The sequence below is a fragment of the Dicentrarchus labrax genome, unplaced genomic scaffold (genome assembly GCF_905237075.1).
Source record: "Dicentrarchus labrax unplaced genomic scaffold, dlabrax2021, whole genome shotgun sequence".
Classification (NCBI taxonomy): Eukaryota; Metazoa; Chordata; class Actinopteri; family Moronidae; genus Dicentrarchus; species Dicentrarchus labrax.
Window position 1 is genome coordinate 16480186 of NW_026136712.1, and position 25292 is coordinate 16505477.

General features: G+C 41.1%; 1 protein-coding gene across 1 annotated transcript in view; it reads left to right on the forward strand.

Moving 5' to 3' along the window:
- The first annotated feature begins 1921 nt into the window (after positions 1 to 1921).
- The window catches only part of LOC127373532 (proteasome activator complex subunit 4B-like), a 35834-nt gene continuing 12463 nt past the window's right edge, over positions 1922 to 25292 (forward strand). Inside the window, exons 1-32 of the mRNA XM_051418109.1 lie at positions 1922 to 2507; positions 3130 to 3270; positions 6248 to 6364; positions 7290 to 7334; positions 7530 to 7679; positions 8383 to 8446; positions 9015 to 9089; positions 9190 to 9312; positions 9413 to 9505; positions 9833 to 10011; positions 11368 to 11454; positions 12066 to 12252; positions 12631 to 12720; positions 13226 to 13290; positions 13499 to 13649; positions 14732 to 14830; positions 15078 to 15147; positions 16156 to 16223; positions 16863 to 17066; positions 19557 to 19714; positions 20014 to 20109; positions 20235 to 20290; positions 20427 to 20483; positions 20596 to 20651; positions 20763 to 20861; positions 20955 to 21017; positions 21161 to 21256; positions 21482 to 21610; positions 23078 to 23287; positions 23389 to 23525; positions 23706 to 23759; positions 24393 to 24522. Coding sequence (XP_051274069.1) covers positions 2314 to 2507; positions 3130 to 3270; positions 6248 to 6364; positions 7290 to 7334; positions 7530 to 7679; positions 8383 to 8446; positions 9015 to 9089; positions 9190 to 9312; positions 9413 to 9505; positions 9833 to 10011; positions 11368 to 11454; positions 12066 to 12252; positions 12631 to 12720; positions 13226 to 13290; positions 13499 to 13649; positions 14732 to 14830; positions 15078 to 15147; positions 16156 to 16223; positions 16863 to 17066; positions 19557 to 19714; positions 20014 to 20109; positions 20235 to 20290; positions 20427 to 20483; positions 20596 to 20651; positions 20763 to 20861; positions 20955 to 21017; positions 21161 to 21256; positions 21482 to 21610; positions 23078 to 23287; positions 23389 to 23525; positions 23706 to 23759; positions 24393 to 24522 — 3543 coding nt within the window. The 5' untranslated portion in view covers positions 1922 to 2313. The remainder of the gene's footprint in view (positions 2508 to 3129; positions 3271 to 6247; positions 6365 to 7289; positions 7335 to 7529; positions 7680 to 8382; positions 8447 to 9014; positions 9090 to 9189; positions 9313 to 9412; positions 9506 to 9832; positions 10012 to 11367; positions 11455 to 12065; positions 12253 to 12630; positions 12721 to 13225; positions 13291 to 13498; positions 13650 to 14731; positions 14831 to 15077; positions 15148 to 16155; positions 16224 to 16862; positions 17067 to 19556; positions 19715 to 20013; positions 20110 to 20234; positions 20291 to 20426; positions 20484 to 20595; positions 20652 to 20762; positions 20862 to 20954; positions 21018 to 21160; positions 21257 to 21481; positions 21611 to 23077; positions 23288 to 23388; positions 23526 to 23705; positions 23760 to 24392; positions 24523 to 25292) is intronic.

Sequence of the window (25292 nt, forward strand, 5' to 3'; positions counted from 1 at the left end):
CTAATGTGGTTATGTATTTGTTAGAGTGTGTGTGTGGGTGTGTGTGTGTGTGTGTGTGTGTGTGTGTGTGTGTGAGGCAGGAGCGGGGGCCATATATTACCCGTCTGTCTGGCGATGAACTGGGCTGCATATCTCCCAGCGAGAAACCCAGCTGGATGGAAGGAACTCTGTGTGTGTGTGTGTGTGTGTGTGTGTGTGTGCGACTGTGAGTGTGTGTGTGTGTGTGTGTGTGTGTGTTGACGTCTCGATGCAGGTTTCCCAGACACATCATTTACACTCTTCACTCTCCAAACTGAGACTCACATGAAAATATGCACTCACACATTGAAACACACGCACTTATTGGCTAACCCAAGTTTTCCAATATTTTAGGAGCGAGAAAACTGGCATCGCTATAAATCCCTGGTGAAAACAAGAGGCTTGATGTGTGTGCTTGTGTATATGTGTGTGCATTTATTCAGATTTGTCTTTATGTCTGCAGAGGAGAGGTAAAGATGAGCAAGCTGGTGGAATACAAAAACATCCACTTCCATTGGGACCATCATCTCTTTCCTTTCTCTCTCTTTCCCTCCATCACTTTCCTCTCACTCTCTGTCACTCTCTCTCTCTCTGTTTGGTCTTCTCCCTGCTGAGTCAAAGAGGCATCATCGTCCTGAATCATATTTTCCATCTGTAGACTCCACTTGTGGAATAATGAATCTCACAGATGTGTGCACACATGTATGCACACACATGCAAGCGCCTGTGCCCATACAAAAACACTAACACACAATTCGAACAAATGCTCTATTTCCAGATACCTGGAAACATCACAACAGAAGAACAAATAGGGACAGCCACCATGTTTCTTCCTGGAAGTGGTTCAACGGCGGAGGCAGTGAAAGCAGGTGCTGTCACTGCTCCTAGAGGCAGAAAAATCCCAAACGTAATAAGATCTGAGGGGGATATAAAAGGTGAAGACTTGGGTGAGATTACTTGGCAAAGTCCAGTGTGACACTTTTGGACTGATACGCTGTGTGAAAGGCACATTCTGTTCTGGGATCTCTCTCAAAGTCTACGACTTTGTCTGTCTTCCAGAGAGAAAATAGTTTTAAAGAGGGCACTCTGCTCGCTGTCTTAGAAAGGTGAAGCTGACTGAAGGTTGCAGGGCTATCATGGGCAGCGGACAGATCTGAAAAAGCAACCGGAAGGCCGCTGGTGAGATGGAGGCAGGGTTGAGAAACAGGGTACTTTATGCAATCAGGCAGCTTGAGAAAAGGGCTGAGGTGGAGCTGCGGCAATTGCCCCATTTCTCTAAAGGTAAAAGAACTCAAAGGGCTGTTGCATTCTTCTCTCAGCCCTCACTGTGAGCAGCAACCTTACCAGCTAGGCAGGCCAGACAATATCCTGCAATTGCCGGCACCACTTTAAGCATGTAGTGGTCAGAGAATTACATGGGATTAAAGTAAAAGGATTTACATGGAAGGGTGTACAGTAACGCAAGATTGGAGAAGGTCAGGGACAAAAATGTTGTAAGTCAGCAAAGGTAGACATGGGAACTGGTGATTTATTTATTTATGGTACATTTCAGTGCAGAGATAAATAAATGCTGGCATGATATATATATATATATATATAGATAGATAGATAGATAGAAAGAAAGATAGATAGATAGATAGATAGATGCTGACTAACTAAATGCATTTGGCAGACATCCCTTTGTTTATCACAATAACAGCCACTGTGGGTCAGTAGAACAGGAGAGGGACATTAATCCAGTTATCAGATCATCCTATTATTCTGCAGATTAGCTCGCAGCACGCAGGCCTTCTGGGATTTGTAGTCCAGAATGATGCACTCCTGGTTTCCTCCTAGAGTCCACCATCCACCCACTACCCTTAGAAGAAAGCCTTCACATATCAAAGCCTTCTCTCATTAGGCTCAGTGGTGCTGAAATCAAAGCCTGGCCATACATTAATGGCCCCTCTCTAACAACCTGTGGGCTAGTCATTTTTTCCCGACCCCCTGTCGTTCGTCACGGCGGGTGCACGAACCCCGGTGGATATCTGTGAGGTGTGAAGCGAGAGGTGACGCAGCGCCTGACATTGCAGGTCAGAGCGGAACCGGCCCTCTGCGCTCAGGGCTTTGCACAGCTCAATTAGCGTGACACACTTTCCCCCTGTGATCGCCTGCCTTCCGCCCGGTTTGCTGGACACAGCGGATTATGCCCACTAACTTGGACAGCGCGCATCCAAAGAGGCACAGCATTCATTAGATAAAGAGGAACCGTTTTCGCGCCCGTACAGCAGAAAGTGACCTGTGTATCAGTGGGAAATGACAGCGGATGGGGATATGGCTGGGTTCGTCCCTCAGAAGGAGATTGTGTATAACGGTTTGCTGCCTTACTCGGACCGGTTGGACCGGGAGGCCACGGAACTGTTGGCGGAGATCAAAGCGAACCTGTCCAGAGCGGTCCTCCTCAGAGAGCTATGGCCCGGGGTCGCTTTCTGGTGCAAGAAACTGTTCTCGTAAGTGTTGAAGCAAGAAGTTAAACCCACACAGAGTCACTTATGATTCTTGATAGGGATCTATATAGCAGCTCATTTAGGCTTTAAGGTCATTTTTGAGGCTGTTGTATTGGATTGGCTGTGTATATTTTGTCCAAAAATCAAACCAAAACACAATCCACAGCCTCACAAGTTGCCACAGAGTTGCATAAATACTTTTCTAGCTTCATAAATGTGCAATGATATTTGTCACAGGGGTATTAGATTGAATTTCATTGGGCAGCATTTCCTTACACATTCAATAATCAATGTTAACTTTGAAACCCACATATTCAGTATTAGGTCTTCAAGAGTGTATTGCACTTAAACAAATGGGGGATAAGGTACCAAATATCAGTGTCATATGAGCGGTGAAAGAGGAGACTTCCTGGTGTTACTGATCTTCATCGGGGCATCATGTTCTGCACTTTAAATAAAGCCAGGACTTTTAATTCACTTTGTCCATTTGGCATAAACTCAGATTCCCCTGAAGCTGTGTATTTACTGTGTGTAAGGATATGGGTCAGTTGCAGGAGGCGGGAAGTGATCAGCTCACCTTTCTCTGCCCTCACCCCTCCCCCTCTCCCAAACCTCCAACCCTCAGGTTTCTGAAGCTGTACGGCCGGAGGTTCAGTAAAGAAGACCATATTCTCTTCATCAAGCTGCTCTATGAGTTGGTCACGCTCCCAGACCTGGAGCCTCACATGATGCAGAGCTACGCCAGGCTCCTCATTCAGCTTCTCAAGTGGGTGTGACACAAACACACAGGGCATACACAAAAAGTGCATAAGAGATGTCTGAACTCCTCACCCCTTAGGGACAGGGTGAGGAGCTCAGACGTCTGGATTGAGCTCAGAGAGCCACACCTTTCTCCTTCGCATGAATAAAAGAAGTCAGTTGAGGTGGTTCAAGCATCCGATGAGGATGTCTCTCTGCAGACCCAGAACATGAGGGATTACATATCCCATCTGGCCTGGGAATACCTTGGGATCCCCTAGGATGAGCAAGCGGGGGGGAGGGGGTTATAGCTGGAGGGAAGTATATCAAGGTAGCCTGATATACTATGAAGTACAGCACAGGAGAAGAACTGCATGAAAAATAAAACACTGACTCCCCCAGCATTAGTCTCTCTTGTCCTTTAGTATCCTCTAGTATAATTAGATCAGAGACCAGGCCGATTGGTAAACACTAGAAGTGGTATACTGATGTCAAGACAAATGACGTGTTAAAGTGGATTTTCCACTTACCTGTATGCCATTTGGATCGCTGCCATTTTGGAGCTTTAGATTACTTGCAGACTTGAAAAGGGAATTTAGAAAGTACTCAGTGTACTCACCTAGAGTCTTCTGACCTGTGGCCCTTTGCTGCCTGTCATCCCCTCTCTCTCTCCCCGTTTCCTGTCTATCTCCAGCTGTCCTGTCAATTATACAGGACACAACACAGAACACGTGCCAGCAAGGTATATACAAAAAAACATGGAAAGTAAAGACAGAGATAACGAAATATGTACAATTAAGACCTGCAATACCACATCACACTGAATACAAATACAATTTCCAATCAGATAAAATATACAATATCTCTAATCCAGAGTATGAGAGGGAGGGATCGTTGATGTCCAGGTGTCAGTATTAGACGTCTGGCTAACGGGGTTGTAAAGGCTTTACTGTGACATACTTTTGGCACATGTGGAGGGAAGGTAATGAAGGCGTAACCACAAACAGCACACTAAGAGCATTAGGTTAAATTTCCTCCCCAACATCCTCAGACAGGGTAACAAAAATTTCTGTCCAGTATTTAGATTGATAGATATTCATTCTATATTTCTAAGAAAAGGCACACAAGGGCAACACAATATTATATTATTTAACAATATTATATGTTTTCAGTGTAGATGGAGTGAAAATCAAATGGCAGTTCAGTCATACAATGTAACTTATATGTATGTTTTTTGGAGTGGTTATAAAAAATGTGACAATCATATGAATCATACAAAGTCAGAGTTAGTTGACCAGTGGCAGAAGAAGACTTTTTGCTAAAGGTAGTACAACAGAAATTCTCCATTACAGGCAAAAGCTCTTCATTCAGAATCCTGCTAATTATCATCATAAAACTGCTGTTTCAAAAGTAAAGTTAGTCAGTCTGCTCTTAAAAATGGCCCCTGTGAGTGAGATAATAGGTGTTAATACTTTCACTTAGTTTGGTAGTTTAGTCCCGTGTTCTCAACATAGGAGTCAAGCCCCCTCAAAGGGTCACAAAGTAAATCTGGGGGCGTCATTAGATGATTAATGTGGTATAAAAAGTTTTTCTACACAAAGTTGCATTGTTTTTTTTGTCCTTTCCTCTAATATTTGCTTTTCTCGTATCTTGTAAATATTGAATCAGTTGACCACTAATGGTGTCTAACAGTTATTTAAATGAAATAATCTTACAAGTTTAGATGGGAAATCTCTCGTTTTGGTTTCTCTCTAAAATGTAGTCAAGTAAATATTTAAAGTAGCATAAAATGGACAAAGCACAGTAAGTAGAGTTCTTGAGTAAATGTAGTTAGTTACACACACAATCATGGTAAGTAAAAACGACAGTGAAGTATGTTGGCCTAACAGTACTCCCTGCTTTTGTCTCTCAGATCAGCGACTGCAGGATATTCTCCAAGACGGTCACATTCATCACTTCTCATTTGTCTCCAGTTGTTTCCATGATTTTCACATCCATCACAAAACAACACCTTAATGTAGATGTCATTTGTCTGAATGTTTTCCATTAGATGAAAAGAGAAAGATCTGGGCTAACCGTATATTAAGTGCCAGGTCTCACAACTGAGAGATGAATTTGATACTCAACATCACGCATCGGGTCTCAATAGGCTTCTTTTTTTTTCTTCCCTCACATTTCACCGTCATTTCCCTGATTGTCTCTTCTTTCCTTCATTTTTCAAACCTCCCCAATGAGAGTCTGTTCCATAGCTGTTAGATGAATGAGAGAGGAGGAGACAAGAGGAATCTGAGGCTGTGGAAATTGTGCATATTCTTCACTCTTGACTTTTCTGTGGGGCTTATTCCCATAAAAAGTGTGATTTTTACAAAGAACTAAGTAATAGAATACAAAGAAAGCAATGTGAAAGTCTCTCAGGAGGATTTAAAAAAGCTGCTGCCTTTTATAGCTTATAAAGTCCTCATCGGTGGCACACTGGCGGTTACCGTGCAATTTAAAAGCTTAACAGGATGTTTGAAAAATCAACAATCATAGTAAAAGGTAACTTCACAGCTTGCAGATAGCTGGTTGTGTCTCCTTTCAGATCTTAAGCCCTCTAAATTTCTCTCTCCGGAGTCCCTCAAAGGGAGGTTGTATTGTGAGCATTTTATCCCAGCTGAGTCTACACCTGCAAATTACTCATGTCTGCAGCCATCAGTCCAGTTATGCTTTATTTAATAAAAAGAATCACAGTGTTATGTTTGCACACATGTCTGGAAGTTGTCATCATTATGTTGAGTTCAGCCTGTGAGGTAGTGACTCATTTTCACACAATTACAGACTCTTTCAGACACCCTGTAGTTTCTCACTTCAATATAACATTATTACCATCATTTTGTCTTGACTGGGTTTTTTTTTTTTTCCCTCATAGGTTTTAATATTAAAGTACCTGACTGAAGACCTGCAAAATCCTAATAAAGAGGACAGGCGATAATTTGCTTTTTTTCCTCCTTTTTTTTGTCAAACAGGAAGAAGGAACTACTGTCAAGGGATGACCTTCAGTTGCCATGGCGACCACTCTATGATCTGTACGAGAGGGTCGTCTACTCCAAAACGGAGCACCTTGGACTCATCTGGTTCCCCAAGTATGACGTTTTACCTTTATATTGACCTGTTGCAAAAGGTTGGAGCACTGAATTGCCTTCCTTTATATGCACTTCCTGTTGATTTAACTGGTTTTATACCCCATTATTTAATTTTAAAGGTCTATAAATGTTTATTGCATACCCAAACCTTGAATACATACCTGCATTAAAGGAAAAGTGTGACATTTAGGGATTTTTTGCCTCTTGCTGGGAGTTAAATGAGGAAATGAATACCACTCTCGTGTATGTATTCTAAGTATGAAGCTATAGCCAGCAGCCAGCTAACTTAGCTTGCTTAGCATAAAGACCAGAAACAGAAAAACTGCTGGTAGACTGATTTAGTTATTTTTTGACAGAACCAGCTGTTTCTCACTCATCAGCCAACTACTGGCTGTAGCTTCGTATTTATTGTACAGACATGAGAGTGGTACCAATATTCTCATCTAACTCCCTGCAAGAAAGCAAACTGGGGGATAAGTACATTCGTATGGTTCTGTTACATTTCTATTCCAAAAGTCCAAAAGTTAACCTCTTTCCTAAAGAATTTAGAAAGTGAAATAAATAATTAATGGTTAGGAATAGTCAATTATTGATGTCAAACAGTATCTGGTTTCTCTTGCTGTAAGAATTGCTGTAAACCTATTATCTTTGGACTGTTAGTCAGACAAAACAAGATATTTTAACATGTCACCTTGGGCTCGGGGAACTCTTTATGTGCGCTATTTTCTGACATTTTATTGACTAAAAGATTAATTGAAAAAATAACCAACAGATTGGCTGATTGCGAAAAATAACTTTTAGTTGCAGCATGAATGTTGATGGCTTTTTAAACTTCGGTGAGGCCATGCGGATCTCACAAGATAGTGAAAGCGTAACTCCTCCACAAACAAACACTCACACACCTCCTCTCTCCGCTTGTTTGCAGCTCAGTGGACCACATTTTGAAGGCTTTGATCAAAAGCTGCAGACTGTAAGTCCTCATCCTCTGTGATCATGTAATTTGTTCGGCGGATAATGTATTGCTTTGATCTTCAGTTGAGCTGTGTACTGTAGATCAATGTGTGTATGTGTATCTCCAGTCTGTCTTTGCTTGTCTGCATCTATTTGCACTCACGTCTGTCCTTGCTTGCGTGTGTGTTTCTGTGTGTTCTTGTGATTTTCCCAGGTATTTCCCTGCATCGTCCACCAAGGAGATGCTGGATGAGTGGCGCCCCCTGCTGTGCGTGTTTGACGTAGTTATGCAGAAGGCCATCAGCAACATGGAGCTGTTCCTGCCCACCATCATGCCCCCGGAGGAACACAGCCAGGCCTTCCAGTAAGTGGGCCAACTTGAATGGCTCTGTTTAAAAACCGGATTATACGCCAAGTGCAGCTTGACTCGGCCAGAGCTAACACAAAGGGTTTATAAAGTTTTAGCAAAAGCACCCCTTTGTTTATTTATAGAACAATCTCTGCCAGCAGAAAAAGGTAGAGTGTGTTGCATTTTTGTGACCATTTTTGATCCCGGGATGGAAACCTAAATTAGTGTGGATCCTGTGGCCGTGCACTGCCTTAAAAGTGCATGTCATGTATGACCAAAGTATGACCACATTTTCAGACCCTGTGCACCCAGGAGTTTCAATAAATAATGTCCTCCTTGCGTTACCAGTGCTTACTGTCTCCTTCTTTTGCTAATATTTTGCTTCATTGGAAAGCCTTTGTCCCTTCTCTCTTCGCACCATTCATGGTTGTGTTCCAGCTACCAAGGCTCTTCACTGTGTTCACTGCATTCTTCACTGTGTTCACTCTTTCACATGCTATTTGTCCTGATTTAGTCTTGGATTCATCAGCGGTTTCCGCGCAGTTTCCACAATACATCATCTTCAATACTCTATTTTTCCGATTCTCTTTTTCTCTCTCCTTCAGAGTCTACAAGGGAGGGAGTGGAGTTTATATGTTGGGGAATTGGAGATAGTTGAGGGGAATTCAGCTTCAGGTGTGTGTGTCAATATAATGTTGTTTTTTTTGCGTATTTTCAGGTTGTGGTTCGATGAATTAATGAGTCTTTGGACGTCGGTGCAAAATCAGCCCAGCTGGGAAGGGGTGAGACACACACATACACAAATGCACACACAATATTTCAGGTATTTTTTTAATTATTTGACACCTACAAACTGTTCACTGGCTTGAAAGTTAAAATCTTCATGCCACAGCAAAGATACTTAAAGCTGAAATGAATGTGAAAATTCCACCTCTCAATTTTCCATATAAATCTGCAACAACAAGCGGTGGATTTTTGAAAATATTTTTAAATGATTGAGCAATGAACCACGTAGCTTTCCAGTTCCCTAAAAATGGATTGAGTAATTTGAATTGACACACTTTCCTACATTTCCTGATGATGATGATTGAAATGTTGAAATGTTGTTAAAGTATTGGCTTTAAGTTTCCACTCGGCATGCAGATAAGATTTTCCATTTGTGCCTCCGCTCTGCTGTCATCCAGCCTCCTGGCCTCACAACGGCCTGGCTGTGCACTCTTCCTCTCTTCTTGAACATCTCCTTTTTTTTTTCTTGCAAAGCAGCTATATTTATTTCTTGGAATGACAGCCTTCACTTCTGGGAATGTTCTTTGTACTCGCAGTGATTGTTTGTGTTATGTTGTCTTGCAGCACCTCGTGAACCTGTTTGCTCGCCTCGCCAACGATAACATCGGCTACGTGGACTGGACCCCGTATATTCCCACAGTGAGTCATTAACAGAATTATGTGGATATCAAAGGGTTTCTGTTAATGTATTCTATTTGGGACTGCTGGACCACGTTAATGAGATGAAACTCTACACTAGATCTTCACCAGGATCCTGCGCAGTCTGAACCTTCCAGTTGGGGTCAGTCAGATGGTGGCACCGCGGTATCTCACCAACTCCTATGACATTGGACACTTGGTGTTGTGGATCACAGCGCTTCTGGTACACACTCTGCTGACTTTTTATCTTAATAACACATTAAAAAACATGTCTATTTTTTATTGCAGCTACTTAATTATCTTGTTGATTTATATTCCTGCAGGGTGGACCAGGAAATCCTGCACAGAAGGAGCTGACCTGCCTTTTTAACAGCATCGCCTCCTTCTACCATCCCTCCAATCATGGTCGCTGGCAGGTAAGTCTCTTTCTCTCCCCCTCACACACACACACACACACACACACACACACACACACACACACACACACGCACATGCACACACTCGGAGCGAGTTGTGAACACATTTTCAGCTGCTTCCTGTCACACTCCTTTGATTTATAACCTGTCACTCAGGACTTGGCGGGCTCTCTCCGCACTAACAAGGCAATAATGAAATGCACGAGTGCCGGAGAAAAGAACGATATCACAGATCTGTTTACTGCAGACTGTCTGAATGTGTCTCTGGATGATAACGCTAATGTTGAATATGTGTGGGTGTGTGTGTGTGTGTGTGTTTGCCTGCAGTCTCGACTTATGCGGCTGCTTCAGCGTCTCCCAGCGAGCGTTGTGCGTCGCGTGCACCGGGAACGTCATGCTGCCCCCAGCTGGATCATGCTGGTTCCTGAGTGTCAGAGGTTGACTGATACAGACTTGCAAGAGTTCACCCGAAGCCTCATCGGGGCCGCCCTGCTGGCCATGTTCAGGTACTGCATGTTGGTGGTTGTTTGCCATAATACTTTAACTACTTAAATGAAACTACAACCTATCTTTATGTGTGTAATCTTACATAGTTAGACCTATGTTTCAACATAAGAGATATGGAGAAATTGTAACATCCTTGGAATTCTATTACTATAAGGATTATAACACATGTACATGCATACATCCACACATACAAACACATATTCCTTCATTTAAACAAGATACACTATACATGTGATGCATATTTGTACACATTCACTGGCATCATATAAGATCATTTCTTTCTAACAGTTGGATCACTAGAAATACAACACAGTGAGTCAGCATTATTCAGCAAGTGATTTATTTATAGAGCACTTTTAAAGAAAGATGTACAAAGTGGTAAAAAGATAAAATTTAATTAGAGGACATAAGAGGCCTTGAAAGCAAAAGCATGAAACAAATTAAGCAACACGTAAGACATCATAGTGGAAAAGTATTAGTGAAAAAGTAAGCTTACAATAATAGAATCAAACGAAAGAGAGAGAGAAGCCGAAATAATTTGATATTAGCTTTTAAGACAAGCTGTTCTGTAAAAATAGCTTGTAAGATGACATTTAAAAACAAAGACAGTGTGTGGGAAGTCTGATAGATACTATTTCTACTCAGGCAGAAATATAGGTGTCATTGTGGGAGTAGTGTGAGCGTTCTGTTGCACAGTCAGAGCCAATCAGTGGTCTTTATAACCCACATTTAATGACCGAAATCTCTAAGACATCCATCTTTTGAGCCAGAAGTTCAGTTTAGAATAGATTCTGATGGCATATTTGGCTTCACACTTTCCAGTTATTAGTTTTATCTAAAAAATAATGTCCCTTTTCTGCTAAATATCACAGCTAGCGAAACTGTTTTGGTGATTGGCAGGGCTAAATTTGGCTGAAAAGTGAACGTTCTGGAGACATGTAGGTAACTTTTAACCATTATCTCAACAGCATTGAATCTATTTCAGTGTGTAGTTAGGAGGTGCTTGAAATGTATGTAAAACAATGGTTATATGAAACCTAAACATCTGAATTACCTGAGTTTTTCAAATTTAACCCAGTTTTAAATAGTTTTGACCTACAAGTCGTCACATCAGTGTGGATTGCTGCCATGTAAACACGCCACAGGAATCAGTGCCAATCAGTTATCTAAGTCCAAACCCTGCTGTGTCTCACGAGCGCAGTGACTGGCCTCAAGACGGAGGCCTCAGCAACAGCAAGCCTAATCTGGACAAACACAGGTCATCTGTGATTATCTGTGTCTGTGTGTGTGTGTTGTTGACGACACTGTACTGTATGTTGTTCTGTGTTCATCTGCCCTCTTCTGGTGATGTGCAGTAAAACCGGCAGTACGGATGCAGCCTACGCTCTTCAGAACCTGGCTCTCCTCACACCAGAACTAGCCATACCACCTGTACTTGAGAAGTAAGTGTTTGTGTGAAATATCTGCCATGAAGCCTACTGTCAAAACCAATATTGACAGTGCAACCTGTAAAAACGTATTAATGGCTGTTGTAACTCCTATTATTATTCTGCATTTTTCTGTGATTTGTAAACAAAACAATTCCCATAATTTGGGGGTTTTCTGGGATGTAAACAGGAAGTATAATGTCACCATGGAGCATTATATTTTTGCAGATTGGCACCATTATATGGATGCTAAATTAGCTATTAGCAGCTCCTGTTAGTAATGTATCCATGGATGTACAGACAACTGTCACTGGATTACTTTGATACTGAAGAACACTTAAAGACGTGAAGATTCCCAGGCAAGTTCTGCAGATATGAATGAGGAACATCTCTTTCTAAGCAGATTTAGGCGTTTATGCACGATGGAAATATAAATAATGATATCCTCAGGAAGTCACATTGAATCTAAAAATATGTGTATCATGCCCGTGTGTTCGTAACTCTGAGAAGGAATTTGAATGTATCTGCAAATTGCAGCAATCAGGTGCTAAGTTCAATTTCAATTTCAAAGTTCTCTCCCATCATCTCATTTTGCTCTTTACCTTCTTGTACCTTGTGTATAACAGGACCTATGCAGCGATGGAGACCCTGACGGAGCCGCATACCCTCACCGCCACTCTCAGCTGCATGATTGGCATGGCTCGCAGCCTGGTTTCCCCTAACAACCACTACCCAGAGGGCCGTGCACACGTGCTTCCACTGCTCATGGGCTCTCTGCCAGGGGTGGACCCCAACGACTTCAGCAAGTGCATGGTGAGTAATGGATGTGTTGATTAGTAATGAAGAAGAATTGTTAGACAAGTAGACAATACAGCTCTTGCTGATTAAATTCCCTTCCAGCGTACTCTGGTCTATCCTATTAATAATTCCTGAAAGTGGAATGAATATCTCAGTTTGAAGAGTTCGCAATTACTGAGGCTCAGTCCTCAGTTTCTGCTTGGATTGTAAAATGGATTGGTTTTCTTTCTTGGTTTGCTCATTGTCTCCAGACTACATTAATCCATCACGCCAGAATGAATTAATACATTTGAAAAAGTTATTCCACCGACATCTGTTGGGTTATTTAATTTAGGCCTTGACCACGTCAGATGATGTAAATTGATCTGTTTCCCGCTGTGTTGCTCTGTCCAGATTACGTTCCAGTTCATCGCCACCTTCACCACTCTGGTGCCTTTAGTGGATTGTTCGTCTGCTCCTTCGCGACACAGTGATCTCACAGAGGTACAGACGCATTAATTTAGTCAGAAAAGAGGTTAAATAATATTTACAAAATGTTGTTACTTTGCCTTAATCATTTGAAGACCATCTCCCTTTTTTATTGAAGGAATTGTTTGACATTTTTAAAGAGTTAGATCAATAGATTGATACCACTCTCATGTATGTGGTCTGTACGGTAGACTAAATATGCAGCCAGCTTTTGCTTAGTACAAACCAAGTTGTGAACTGGTGATGCGCAGTATGGTAAGGCTAGCTTGGTTTCCTTCTGCTTCCAGTCTTTATGCTAAGCTAAGCTAAGCTAAACGCCTTCTTATTTAGCGTAAAAACATGAGAGCGGTATCCATCTTCTTGTGTAACCCTCGAGCGAATGAGCATATTTCCCAAAATGTTGAACAATTCCTTTAATTATTTGGAAATAAAACTAGCCCACACACAGTAATGACTTAAAATCTAATATTCTCATATTATACAAATACACTAACCAGTCATTTCTGTTTCGCCTCCTCAGATTGAGAAAGATCTGTGTTTTGCTTCAGCTGAATTTGAAGACTTCGTTCTCCAGTTTCTGGACAGGTAGAGACAAATTAACAAGTCAAACTGTCACTTTGTTAAGCCTTGTTGTCAGCGTCTGAGTATGAGTGTATCTCTTCCTGTTTGAAATGCACCGGTCTGCATCCACGTAAAACAGCCTCTTTCACCGTAACGATGTTGACATTTTCACTGCTGACAAGTGCATAAGTGTGTGCCTTTTGTATGTATGTGTGTGTCTGTGCTCGTGCAGGTGTTTTGCTCTGATAGACAGCAGCACCCTGGAACAGACGCGTGATGAGATGGAAACAGATACCCAGACTCATCTCGAGAGCCTGGTGGAGCTGGGCCTGTCCTCTACTGTTAACACCATCCTAACACAATGCTCCACAGAAATATACAAGGTAGCACACACACACACACACACACACACTCAGACACTCACCAGTACATCCTTGACTTAAAGGCAACGTCACTCTCTTTTAAGTCCATTAATTCACTAATCCCAAACCTGAGCTAAACAGTTCTAATACAGACGGCTAACCTTAAATGCCCTGAAACTTAATTCACTAAATCAGCTCCTTACTATGAGTGCTACATGAATACAAAATGTTTTGACAACGTTGGAACTGTTTAGGTTATTTGACTTGAGAGATTCCACTGTGCAGGATATAGCTAAATGTAATAACAAGTAGTGTAGCTGACTTTTAATTATTAAAGGTGCAGTGTGTAACATTTTGGAGAATCTATTTGCAGAAATTGAATGTAATATTTCAAGCTATGTTTTCATTAGTGTATAATCACCTGAAAATAAGAATCAGTGTGTTTTTGTTACATTCGAATAAGCCATTTTTATCTACAGAGGAAGCGGCTCCTCTCATACTGAGTCCGCCCTACTATTGTTTCTACAGTAGCCCAGAATGGACAACCAAACACTGACTGTAGATAGTGCATGTTGCATTTTTTGTGACTTTCACAGCCACTGTAGTTTCTAGTAAATCCTATGATTTCAGTAAATTCTACACACTGGTCCTTTTAAATAAATAGATAAATAATACATAAATAATCAGTTTTTTTAAACTTGATGGTTGTTTATTTAATCATGAATATTTGATGTTATAGAGAAATATAAAAGTTAACCCTAATAGAAAAGTGATTGTATTATAAAGATAGTCATTGTTACTATTACAACACAATTTAGCAGCCACAGTCCCCATGATCTAGCTGAGTACTTTGAATATAATCAGTGCTATGTCTTCTATCATCTCCACAGTATTAGTCTCATATAACCCCTGATGAATGGTAGCAGCTGTTGCTGTGGAACTGTTGAGTTTCCCAAAATATGGCTTATATTATTAGTTACACTTAATCTGTAACTCTTGTGTGATGTCTGTGGAAAATTTGACACAGGAAAAACACATAGTACCCATTAAGTAGCACATATGCACCATCTGATCCAAACTTCCAAACTTGGCCTTTGTGTTAGATGGCGTTGCAGAAGGTGTATAACTTTGCCACCTCCAACATCTTTGAGACGTGTGTGTCTGGCAGGATGGTGGCTGACATGTGCAGAGCCGCTGCTAAGGTATGTATGTGTCTTTATCAGATATTAATACATGATACAACTTTATCATGTATGATACAAATGTAGTTTTTTTCATCAGATTGTTTTCATTCACCACCCCCACATACATATCATACTGTAGTTACACTCACTTAATTTTAAGTATTTATACAGGTTATTTTACTTCGCTTAATTTTCTTTAAAATTTTTCTGCATGTTTCGTTTTCAGCTTGGGCATCTAAATATGTATGTGTGTGTCTGTTTGCAGTGTCATCCCGCTGAGTCTCTCCGTCTGTTCGTCCCTCACTGCTGCAGCGTCATTTTCCACATTACTGACAGTCAGTACCACACCGTGTGCGTGTGTGTAGAACGGTGTAGTGTGTGTGTAGCGTTAAGTGTAGTGTGTTTTCATGAAGACCATCCGAGGGCCTTTAGAATCTAATGAGTTTTTATTGACAAGCTGCTAAATGAAAACCAGAGTTTGCACAGTAAAGATAAATCTTCAGGTTTTTAACACATTATCAGATCACAGTTATCTCAGAACAATTAAGAGATCTTATTAGACGCAGGGTGAAGTTATTAGAGTATTCTGAATCAAAATTGTTTTTTGATTAGATATTGTTCAGCCTAGCAGCTGGTTGTTAAAGCACTGGCTTAATGGAACAAAGGTTTTAAGAACATAACATTTGAGTTGGTAATGTGGTGACTTACCCAGCAAGAAATACAATTTATTTAGGTATAGGCATGTTTTTTCTTTATTGGATTTTTATAAAACACTCAAACGTGTACAGCCATGCTAGCACCTCGGTGAAACTATACAGTACTTAGGGACAGCTGTATTTTAATGCTTAATGCTAATTTTCTGCATGCCAACATACTCACAATTACATGCTCATGTCATCATTTTTGTTTACTACCTTAGTTTAGCGTGTTAGCATGCAAACAGAAAGTTCTGCTGAGGCTGATGGGAATGCAATTGTGCAGGTATTTGGTCATAAACAACCAATTCGATTTTTGACGATAGTGGCTCTTTACCACATATGTCAACCTCGTGGTGTCACTAGAGGACAAATCTGGGGACTGCCAAAGTGTTTAGGCCTCAACCTCTGGGGACCATGAATGCCTGTAGAGAATTTCATTGCAATCCATCCAGTAGATGTTGAAATATGTCATTCTGGACCGCAGTGACTACTGACTGACAATCCGACATTGCTGATGACTAAAAACTGAAATGACCCCGACATTCAGCAAAATGAGATCAGTCTGTCAGGGGAGCAATACAGTACATTGTTCAGCTTCTCTGTGTGTGTGTGTGTGTGTGTGTGTGTGTGTGTGTGTGTGTGTAGATGAGGAGTTGCCGGGTGAAGACGAGCTGGATAAGGAGCTGTTGTGGAATCTCCAGCTGCTCTCCGAGGTGAGACGAGGATCTATAGCATCCCAAGGGCTTCAACACTCTAAAAAATATGAGTTCATGTTTGTGTCTAAAAATGTTAGTTAATCTTAAAATAATAGAAAAGTCCGCCAGTACTGTCTGTATATTTCATTACAGATCAATTTGTTTTGAGAATATTTTGGAGCCGTTCCTTCACTACTACTGAAGTGATTTGTCTGGTCTCCTTTTAATCGAGGTCTCTTTATGTGTTTCTACGAAAGTTCAGAATAAAATATAAAACACATAAAAAGTGTGGAACAGGGAGACATTTGCACTCGTTTTAAACAATAAGAATATCATTGTGACATTGTATGAGAAAAAAATGATGACCAAATGACATTTTTTGCAGCGTGCACCCAGTATGGTCATAAATATCAAAGCGCTTTGTCGTTAACCAGAACATATTGATACCCTTTCTGCTTTGTTTTATTACTCCTGGGAGCTTAATGCGAGTGGGAGCGAGCCAGATGCTGTGATTTATTGGAGAACCTCAATATTTAAGACACAACTCCCCACTGAATTGCCTGTGTCTGTGTGTGTGTGTGTGTGTGTGTGTGTGTGTGTGTGTGTGTGTGTGTGTGTGTGTGTGTGTGCATGTACTTGTGTGTGTGTTGTTTTTAGGTAACCCGTGTGGATGGTGAACAGCTGTTAAAATACCAAGGGGACCTGGAGCGGATCCTGTGTGTGTGTGTGCGTCTCCGCTGCAAACGGGCGTACACACTCGCCTGCAATCTCCTGGAGCACACACTCCGGTCGCTGTCCCTCATCTATCCCACCGAGTACCGCAGCACCTCTGGAGGCTTCGATACTGACCTGCCTATACGGGTAAACACAGGAACCTCTGCAATTCTATATGGCACACAGGAAGATTCATTTAAAAGACAAAACAGTCTTTAATATTTAATCATCTAAAAGTACAATATTTATCATGGGAGTTGTTGTCTTTACCGCCATTGCTGTCACTGCAGTCAGCTTCTCCCGGTTAGGATTCCTTCAGTGTTCATCTTTCAGGAGGTTTCTACCGCCGGTCCAATTATCTGCAGAGGTCTCCTCCGCTCCAAAACAAACAGACCTGGTGATTAAAACTGCTAAAAACACTGAATAATGCAGTTTCACCTTAAAAATCAACGCTTTTTGCCAGACAAAGGACGTCCCTGTCAGCCGAGCTGCTGCTAACGTTAGCTCAGCTTGTTTCTCTAATACCGTCTGATGACTGAAATCCTTCATCCGGTTAAAATATAAAGTCAAAAATGACCAATATAAGTACACAATTCAACAAAATATATAACATAGGTCTAATGTTTATAGAAATTTTATTGTGGAAATGTTGCATATTATATCTTTAAATCCAGTCCTACTACTACTTTAAATGCATAGTTTCCTCCTCAAATGTAAATTGGCAGTTATCACAGCCATTGTAGTATCTAGTCTGGAACAAGGTTTCTTTGAAACACAAAATGCCACAAGTAAAACCTTTAAAACTTCTCTTCCTCACAGTTTAATTAAATGGGCTGTTACAGGTTCAGTAATTGCTATACAATTTCCGTTTCCATTAAGAGAATTAGAAAGCATTTATCAAATTGAAATTAAATGGCTACACTGCTGGACCATACACTGCTAATACTGCTCTCTCTCAGTCACTGTCTCTCTTTATCTTCAAGTAGAAACAAATAAACTTATGTAACTAAATAATGTAGATAAATGTTTGCTGTTAAAGTACACAGAGAATAGACAAGAAAGAAAGGATGATTATGACAGAATCTACTCACATGGAACGTGAACATAAACTGTAAAGAGAAAGCCTTCATTCGTCTAAGATAGTGGTTCCCAACTTGGGGAGTGGGACCCCCAAAGGGTCACAAGGTGATTAAAGAAAGAGAGGAAACATTCTTTAGATGAGCTGGTCACAATTCACCTGCAATGAGAGGTCACAGGTAGATATTGCTTCATTTTAAAGGAACAGTCTGGAGGAGTTAGTGGCATCTAGTGGTGAAGTGTGTAGGAGAAAAACGCGAAAGGCCCCATCGACAACCAGTGTTTGTCCATTCTGGAAACATGGGGAACTCCATGGAAGACTGTAGATAAAAACGTCCCATTTTAAGGTAACAAAAACACAATGATTATTATATTCAGGTGATTGTACACTAAATAATAATATATGAATATATGTAATATATAAACCAAATATTATATTTCATTACTGTCAATAGATTCTCCTCAATGTTACACACTGGACCTGCGTTGAGTGGTTCTATTTAATTCATTCAGTCACTGTGTCCATGTTAGGTGATTTCTTGTTAGGATGAGGGTTATTTTGTTTTGTTTTGCCCCAACCAATCAGTACAGAGTGATGTATCGACCCACAGACATCATGACATCAGAAGCTAGCAATGTACTGCTAGCTATGGGAGATTAATAACCCCACCCACTAAGCTCTGATTGGGCAACAGGATAATAATCAATACTATAACTAGTGTAAAAGTAAAATAGAATTGAAAAAGTGAATTAGTTACAACATTAGCTAATGCTGACCGCCATAAGCTATTAGTAACACCAGGGCAAGTGAGGCTGTGTATATTGAATTTAGAAAGGGCCCATTAACTTGCTCATGAGTTGAACTTTTCATCATTTTATACAACCAATGTGCTAAATTATTCTTTTTAAATGTTGCGTAATCTGTCTTTAATGCTGCTAAATTAAAGTTCAAAGGTGATTTTTCTTATATCTGTTTCACTCTGTGGCAGCGGGAGGCAAACCGAGCTGCTTGCCCTGCAGTATTTCTGTCAACCCCCGAAAGAAAAGCTTCTCTGGAATGTTTTATTTTTTTTTCTCCAAAACCTTGATAATATTTTACCATGTTTTTGTACATGAGTGAGGGGGATGTGTGGTTCTGCTTTGATGTCTAAGTGGCAGGACTTACACCTACGTCCCTCGGCTGCTTTCCACAATTTCAATTACTGACTTCTTTTCATCTGCAGTTCATGGTCTGCATTTTGTTTAGATTTGATTTTCTTTCTCATTTTGCAGTATTTTGCTCGTCGTATTCATCTGCTAGTCTGTCATCTGATAGTAGATCAATGTGTTGCCACTGATAAGTGTCCTTACCCTTTACAAGTGTTTCAATTACTTAAACCACTAGATGACACAGGGCTGTAGTTTTGAGGTGGATTGCATGTACCGGTTTGCTTGCCAGTTGTTCCAGTGGAAAACTTCTCCACAACTTTCTGAGAAAAACTTCTCTCTCTCTCTCTCTCTCTCTCTCTCTCTCTCTCTCTCTCTCTCTCTCTCTCTCTCTCTCTCTCTCTCTCTCTCCAGGACTGGGGCAGAGCTGGAGATGTGGCAGCCTTGGGTATGTGTTGGCATGTGCCTAGCCAGGAGGAGGAGAACTTTGTTTTCCAGCTGTTGTCCCGCCTCCTGCACCCTGAGCTGCAGCGAATCAAGGGCCATGTCTCTGGAGATCAGCCAATGAGCAGGTGTGCCGTCATTTTCCCTAGTTTTCCATCTTTAGACGTAATCAGGCACACACACAAACAAAACAAAGAAACCAGTGGCCTTTCATTACTGATGAATTAGATTGGTCTGCGTCCAGAAACCTGAAGTTTAACATCTGTTTTTAATATCTGCCTTTACACTCTTGATGAAGCACAGACGGAGAGAGGTTGAATTTAGCTTCTCATGAGTGTTGATACACCATTATAGACATGCTAAGTGAATTCATAACACACACAAACACTGCTATGACAAGGACTGTAACGTGTGGTCTGATTCACAGGGAGGAGCTGTTGCAGAGTCTTGCTATTGTGCAGCACTGCCTTCTTGGAGCTGGAAGCATGCTGCCCCCTCTGGATGGACCACACGTATCTGACCTGTGAGTCCTACAGCTACACACACACACACACACACACACACACACACACATAGTATATGAAAAAAAAACACTTTTTTTGTGCAGGCTTGTCACGTTTTTGCTCCTCGCCTTTTGTTGCTTCTCAGTGTTCCCTCAATGGTAAATCTGGGAGAGATCAAGCTGCATATAGGTGTTGACTACGGTAAGAAAACACAAACAAGCAGCCAAATAGCACACATGCCCCACTAGTCACTCTCTCACAGTTTCAGTTGATGATAAGGCCGCTCATCCTGCATTCTGTGTCCATACGGGACGTCTGTGTGTCTCCTCCCCTCCAGATGATTCACGGGAGAATTACAGAGAGTCCATCTGCCAAACCATGAGACTGCTGCTACGTGAGTGAAGACTTAAATTCCACTCCAATTGCACTCAAACCTTAAACTCCTGACTTTGTTTGGAATGTGATTGTGATGCACAATTAATCTATATCTACCTTTTCCAATCCAGATCACATCTTGGAGCACTCGGAGGATGACACAAAGTCACTCTTTGTCATCATTAAGGTGTCCAGCACTTGTGATTTTTTATTATTCATGTGTGGAATGTTATTATTCTACCCTGTGGTAGGCCTGCGGAGGTCTCACAGCGCCCTTTGCCTGTCTGTTTGACTACAGATCATCAGTGACCTCATGTTTTTCCGAGGCACTCACAAGAAGGAGTTTGACTCACGTTGGAAGAGCTTCACTCTTGTCAAGAAGTCCATGGAAAACAGGGTGAGTTGGAAAGCGCAACAAGGCTGCTGTTTGTTGTCAGTTTTAGTGAGTCAATTGCAGGGTGATTTAAGTATGTCGTATTTCCTTCTGCAGCTTCATGGGAAAAAGCAGCACATTAGAGCATTGCTCATTGACCGGGTTCTGCTCCAGCATGAGGTTAGTTTGACAAAACATACATCTTGTGTGGGGTTGCAGATGTAGCTGTAATTACATGCACGTGAAGGCAAATGTTTTCTTTTATTCTCAGTGAGAAGTTGGTGTTTTTATAATATTTGAAAATGTTATTTCTGTGTGAGTAGATGAGGAAGCTGGTGGTTGACGGCAGTGAATATAAAGTGGTTCATCAGGAGCTGCTCTGTAATCTGCTGCTGCTTTCTACCAGCACTTACAGCCAGGTAAAACCACACACAAGACAAATTAACAAGAAAAATTCAATCAGAACATCTGCTGGTTCCCATTTACCTGATGGTATTAACATAAATATCTCTGGTGAAATAGAAATGAATTGAGAATGTATGCATGTACATCTGTTTGTGTGTGTGTGTGTGTGTGTGTATGTTGTGTGTTGATATCTGTGTGTGTGTGTGTGTGTGTGTGTGTGTGTATGCATGTCCTTGTAGGTACGTAGCAGGGCCCAGAATGTGCTGACAGCCGCACTGGGAACCTATAGCTTCTCCTACAGAGACCTGATTCCCAGAATCCTGCAACTGCTCTCACCACAACACAATGGCACACAGCAGCAGTTTAAGGTACCACACACACACACACACACACACACACACACACACAGCCACTGTAGCACATGGTGACACATCGCTCTGGGCTTGCTCATAAGGGTCACTGTCCGTGGTGCTGAAACTTGAAGTTAGTCCAAAACCTTGTCTTCGATATGTATTTAATGGCTACAGTATATTGGCCTACCTGCATTGGTCACCTGTGGCCTTCAGCATTGATTTTTTAGTTTTACTGCTTGTTTTTAAGGCAGCTAGACCCTGACGCATCCCACATTACACTCCTGATCTTAACCTGAAGTCTAGGGCACGATCTTTCAAAAAAGTCGAAAAGTCTTCTATTAGAAATCAACACCAGTGTCCTCTTTTAACGCTCTTCCAAAGACTAATTTCTACAAATTGTCTTTTAATTAGTTTGACGGTTAATTTTATTTTTAATAATTTAATTTTATCTCTCCAAATTACATATTTGTTCTTGTAAATTGAATATTTATCATGTTTATTTTATGTGACTGTTTTATCGGTTCTTATGTCTGTGAAGCAATTTGCTAGCTTGTTTTTTAAAAAGGGAAATACAAGTTAAGGTTATTATTGTATTGTTATCATACATGATATCATGCTTATGCCATAACATATTAATTAGAATATATATTAATTAAAAAATGCTAGATAAAGAGATAAGATAAAGCTTTAATCAGGGAAAAAGATAGCATCAAGTCATCATTTAGCCCAAGATTACCCTAATATTTCTCTCTAACGTTGCATGTGCGATTGCTCTTTGTAGCAAAACACAAATATTGTTTGGATTTTCAAACAAGGTTTCTACTAACATGAGGATGAGAACTAATTGATGATTTGGCTGAAACTTGCCTCAAACCAAAAGAGCTGCTTCGCCTAGCTGGGGTTGCTAAACAATGATAGGACAGTCATTTTCCAGCAAAAGGTTTTATGAGGTCCAGTAAGTGGTTTGATACTGACTTGCAGCTCACAAAGTGACCTATCTTACCACAAGCAAGATGCTCTTAAATAGCCAACATGGTACAAACACTAGTGGGAAACACAATGAATGATCATGAGTTTGTAATGCATGTTGTGTTGTTCCCCCCCAACATTAAATGGACAACTGTTATTAATGGTGAACTGTAACACTCTATATATCCACTAACTAATGTTCATTCTTCTAACAAAAACAATGGAGTTTATGCCTGATTTTTAGGTTTCTATTATTCGCATCCTACTGTGGCATTTTAATTGGTCTTGTTCAAGTGAAAGCATCCTAAATGCGTCAGTCAACCAGCATTTTACAGATTATTTGAGCTGCAAAGATACATGGGTTGTGTCCTTCAAATTCAGACAAAAGGCCAGATTTCTCTGACTCAGACTGTGATACATCCAGCTCTTTGCTTTATGCTTCAGATGTTCATACTGCCGTATACAGTACAATCTGTCATGTGTCGTTATTCTGTGTGTGTTTCCGTTGCTCAGGGGGCTCTGTACTGCCTGCTGGCATTGCACGGTGGTATTTCTCTGCCCAGTGCGAGGGACTGGGACTGCGTCGGGGAGGTGTGGCTTGCTCTGGTCCGCTGTGGCCTGTTGCCCACCATGACCCTGGAGGAGGCCTCCATCGGTCGACTGCTTGACGACATCACTGACAGGATCCATCGCCAGCACGACACCATAGGGATCTATTTTACTGTGAGCAGCGTGTTTAGTTGACAGTCAATATGATGCTACCCTTCATCTGATGTTTTTTTAATGATAACTCCCCTTTGTTTAATTCCGCTACATTTCCACAGGTATCTGAAGGATGTGTAGAAGTAGCCAATCTTATCGCACATTCTGAAAATCCCACACCTTGTTTAGAGCCACCGTCGGTAGAGGAGCTGAAAGAGGGTCTTCAGCGTCAGCGGATCAAAAATGTGGTTGCTGCAAGGTAAGAATATAAAGAGTTGGTATTATTTGTTCATTCATTTAGTTTTAATGCCATACCAGTTTTTCTCAAGGTTACAGAAGAGCTAGAGCACCAGAATGTATTATTTACTATTGTTACCATTAGTGCATGTAGTGGTAGGAGTTGTACCACTGACTAACAACTCCTTTTTCTTTTGTACAGGAAATATGAGAAGCTGGTCAATGATCTCTTGGACTGCCTTGAAGACAGAGACCTGTAGGTTTTCTTTCCTCTTGTAAATGTGTTATATGTATATGCACTTGTTAATGTTTATAAAAATCTTCAGAATACACTATGCGAGGTATGTTATATAGTCTTTATTTAAAATGCACTCTTCCTGCAGCCTCTAGACCAGGGGTCACCAACACGGTGCCCACGGGCACCAGGTCAACCCCTAGGACCACATGAGTCGCCCGCAGGCCTGTTCTAAAAATGAAAATTTAATATTGATATTATCAATTATGATGTTTCTCACCTTGTTAAGTCATTGTTGATAATTATTGTGAGAAATCATTAACATGATCAGTGTCTTCACATAGATGAGTATCATTAATCAATAATAATAATATATAAAAATAGGCAAACTGAGCAAATGTGTTATTTCAGAAGTGTATCAAACTGGTAGCCCTTCGCATGACTCAGTACCCATGAAGTAGCTCTCAGTTTCAAAAAGGTTGGTGACCCATGCTCTAGACAGTGATGTTGGCTTGCAAATCGAAAAAGTTACGGTTGAAAATAGAAATTATGCTGCCGACTCACCGCAAAAGTGTAGTGAAAACACGCCACTTTGCAATACAGAATTCCTTTTTTTGTCTGACTTGTTTGCATGTGTCTGTGCTTGTGTTTCAGCCCCTGGAAGTTTGAGCACATGGCCACAGACTTGTTGTCTCTCCAGCTTAGAGATGATCACCCACTTCCCCCCGATGCTGTCCTCTTCTTCACACAAGGCCTCATACATGACTCCATCAGCATACGCAAGGTCTGCTATGTGTGTGTGTGTGTGTTCAGTTTGTGTTTGTTTGTTTTGGATAAATCATAAACAGTTTATGGTAAAGTATCTGACATTCCACTGGGTCATAAGGATGGAGATGGGGTGGCTGAAAGTGTGAAATGCGCAGTTCACATCAAGCCTCTACACCTGGATGCACTAAAGCAAACATATTAAAAATATCTTCAAACATTGAGATTATATAATGATTCATACATGGAGTTCTGTGTCTCTGCATCTTAAACACAGATGCGGTGTCCCAGTTTCATCCACAGTACACACTATATATCGGGCGGCAGTAGCTCAGTCTGTACAGACTTGGCTTCACAACTGGAGGGGCACCGGTTCAAGTCCAGCATGGACCACAGTATGGAGTGTAGACAGGCAGCTGGAGACGTGCCAGTTCCACCTCCTGTGCACTGCCGGGGTGCCCTTGAGCAAGCCACCTAACCCCTAACTGCTCCCTGGGCTCCTACGGCTGCTCATGTATATAGGACAGGTCAAATGCAGAGGACAAATTCTGTTTCATGTATGGCTGTATATACTGTGAAATGAAAATAAAAACTGATTTACATTTTCATTATATATTTATAGTATACTCTTTTTGCAGTTGCCACACAAAAAGTCAACACACTTTACTGCGTTCAATTAACAGGAAATCGGTGCACCCTTGGATGTCAGTCAAACTGTGACCTCAGATTGTCACTTCCAATTAAACTTAACAAAGAGAAGGCAGAATGTCTTTCTAAAGATTTATTTTT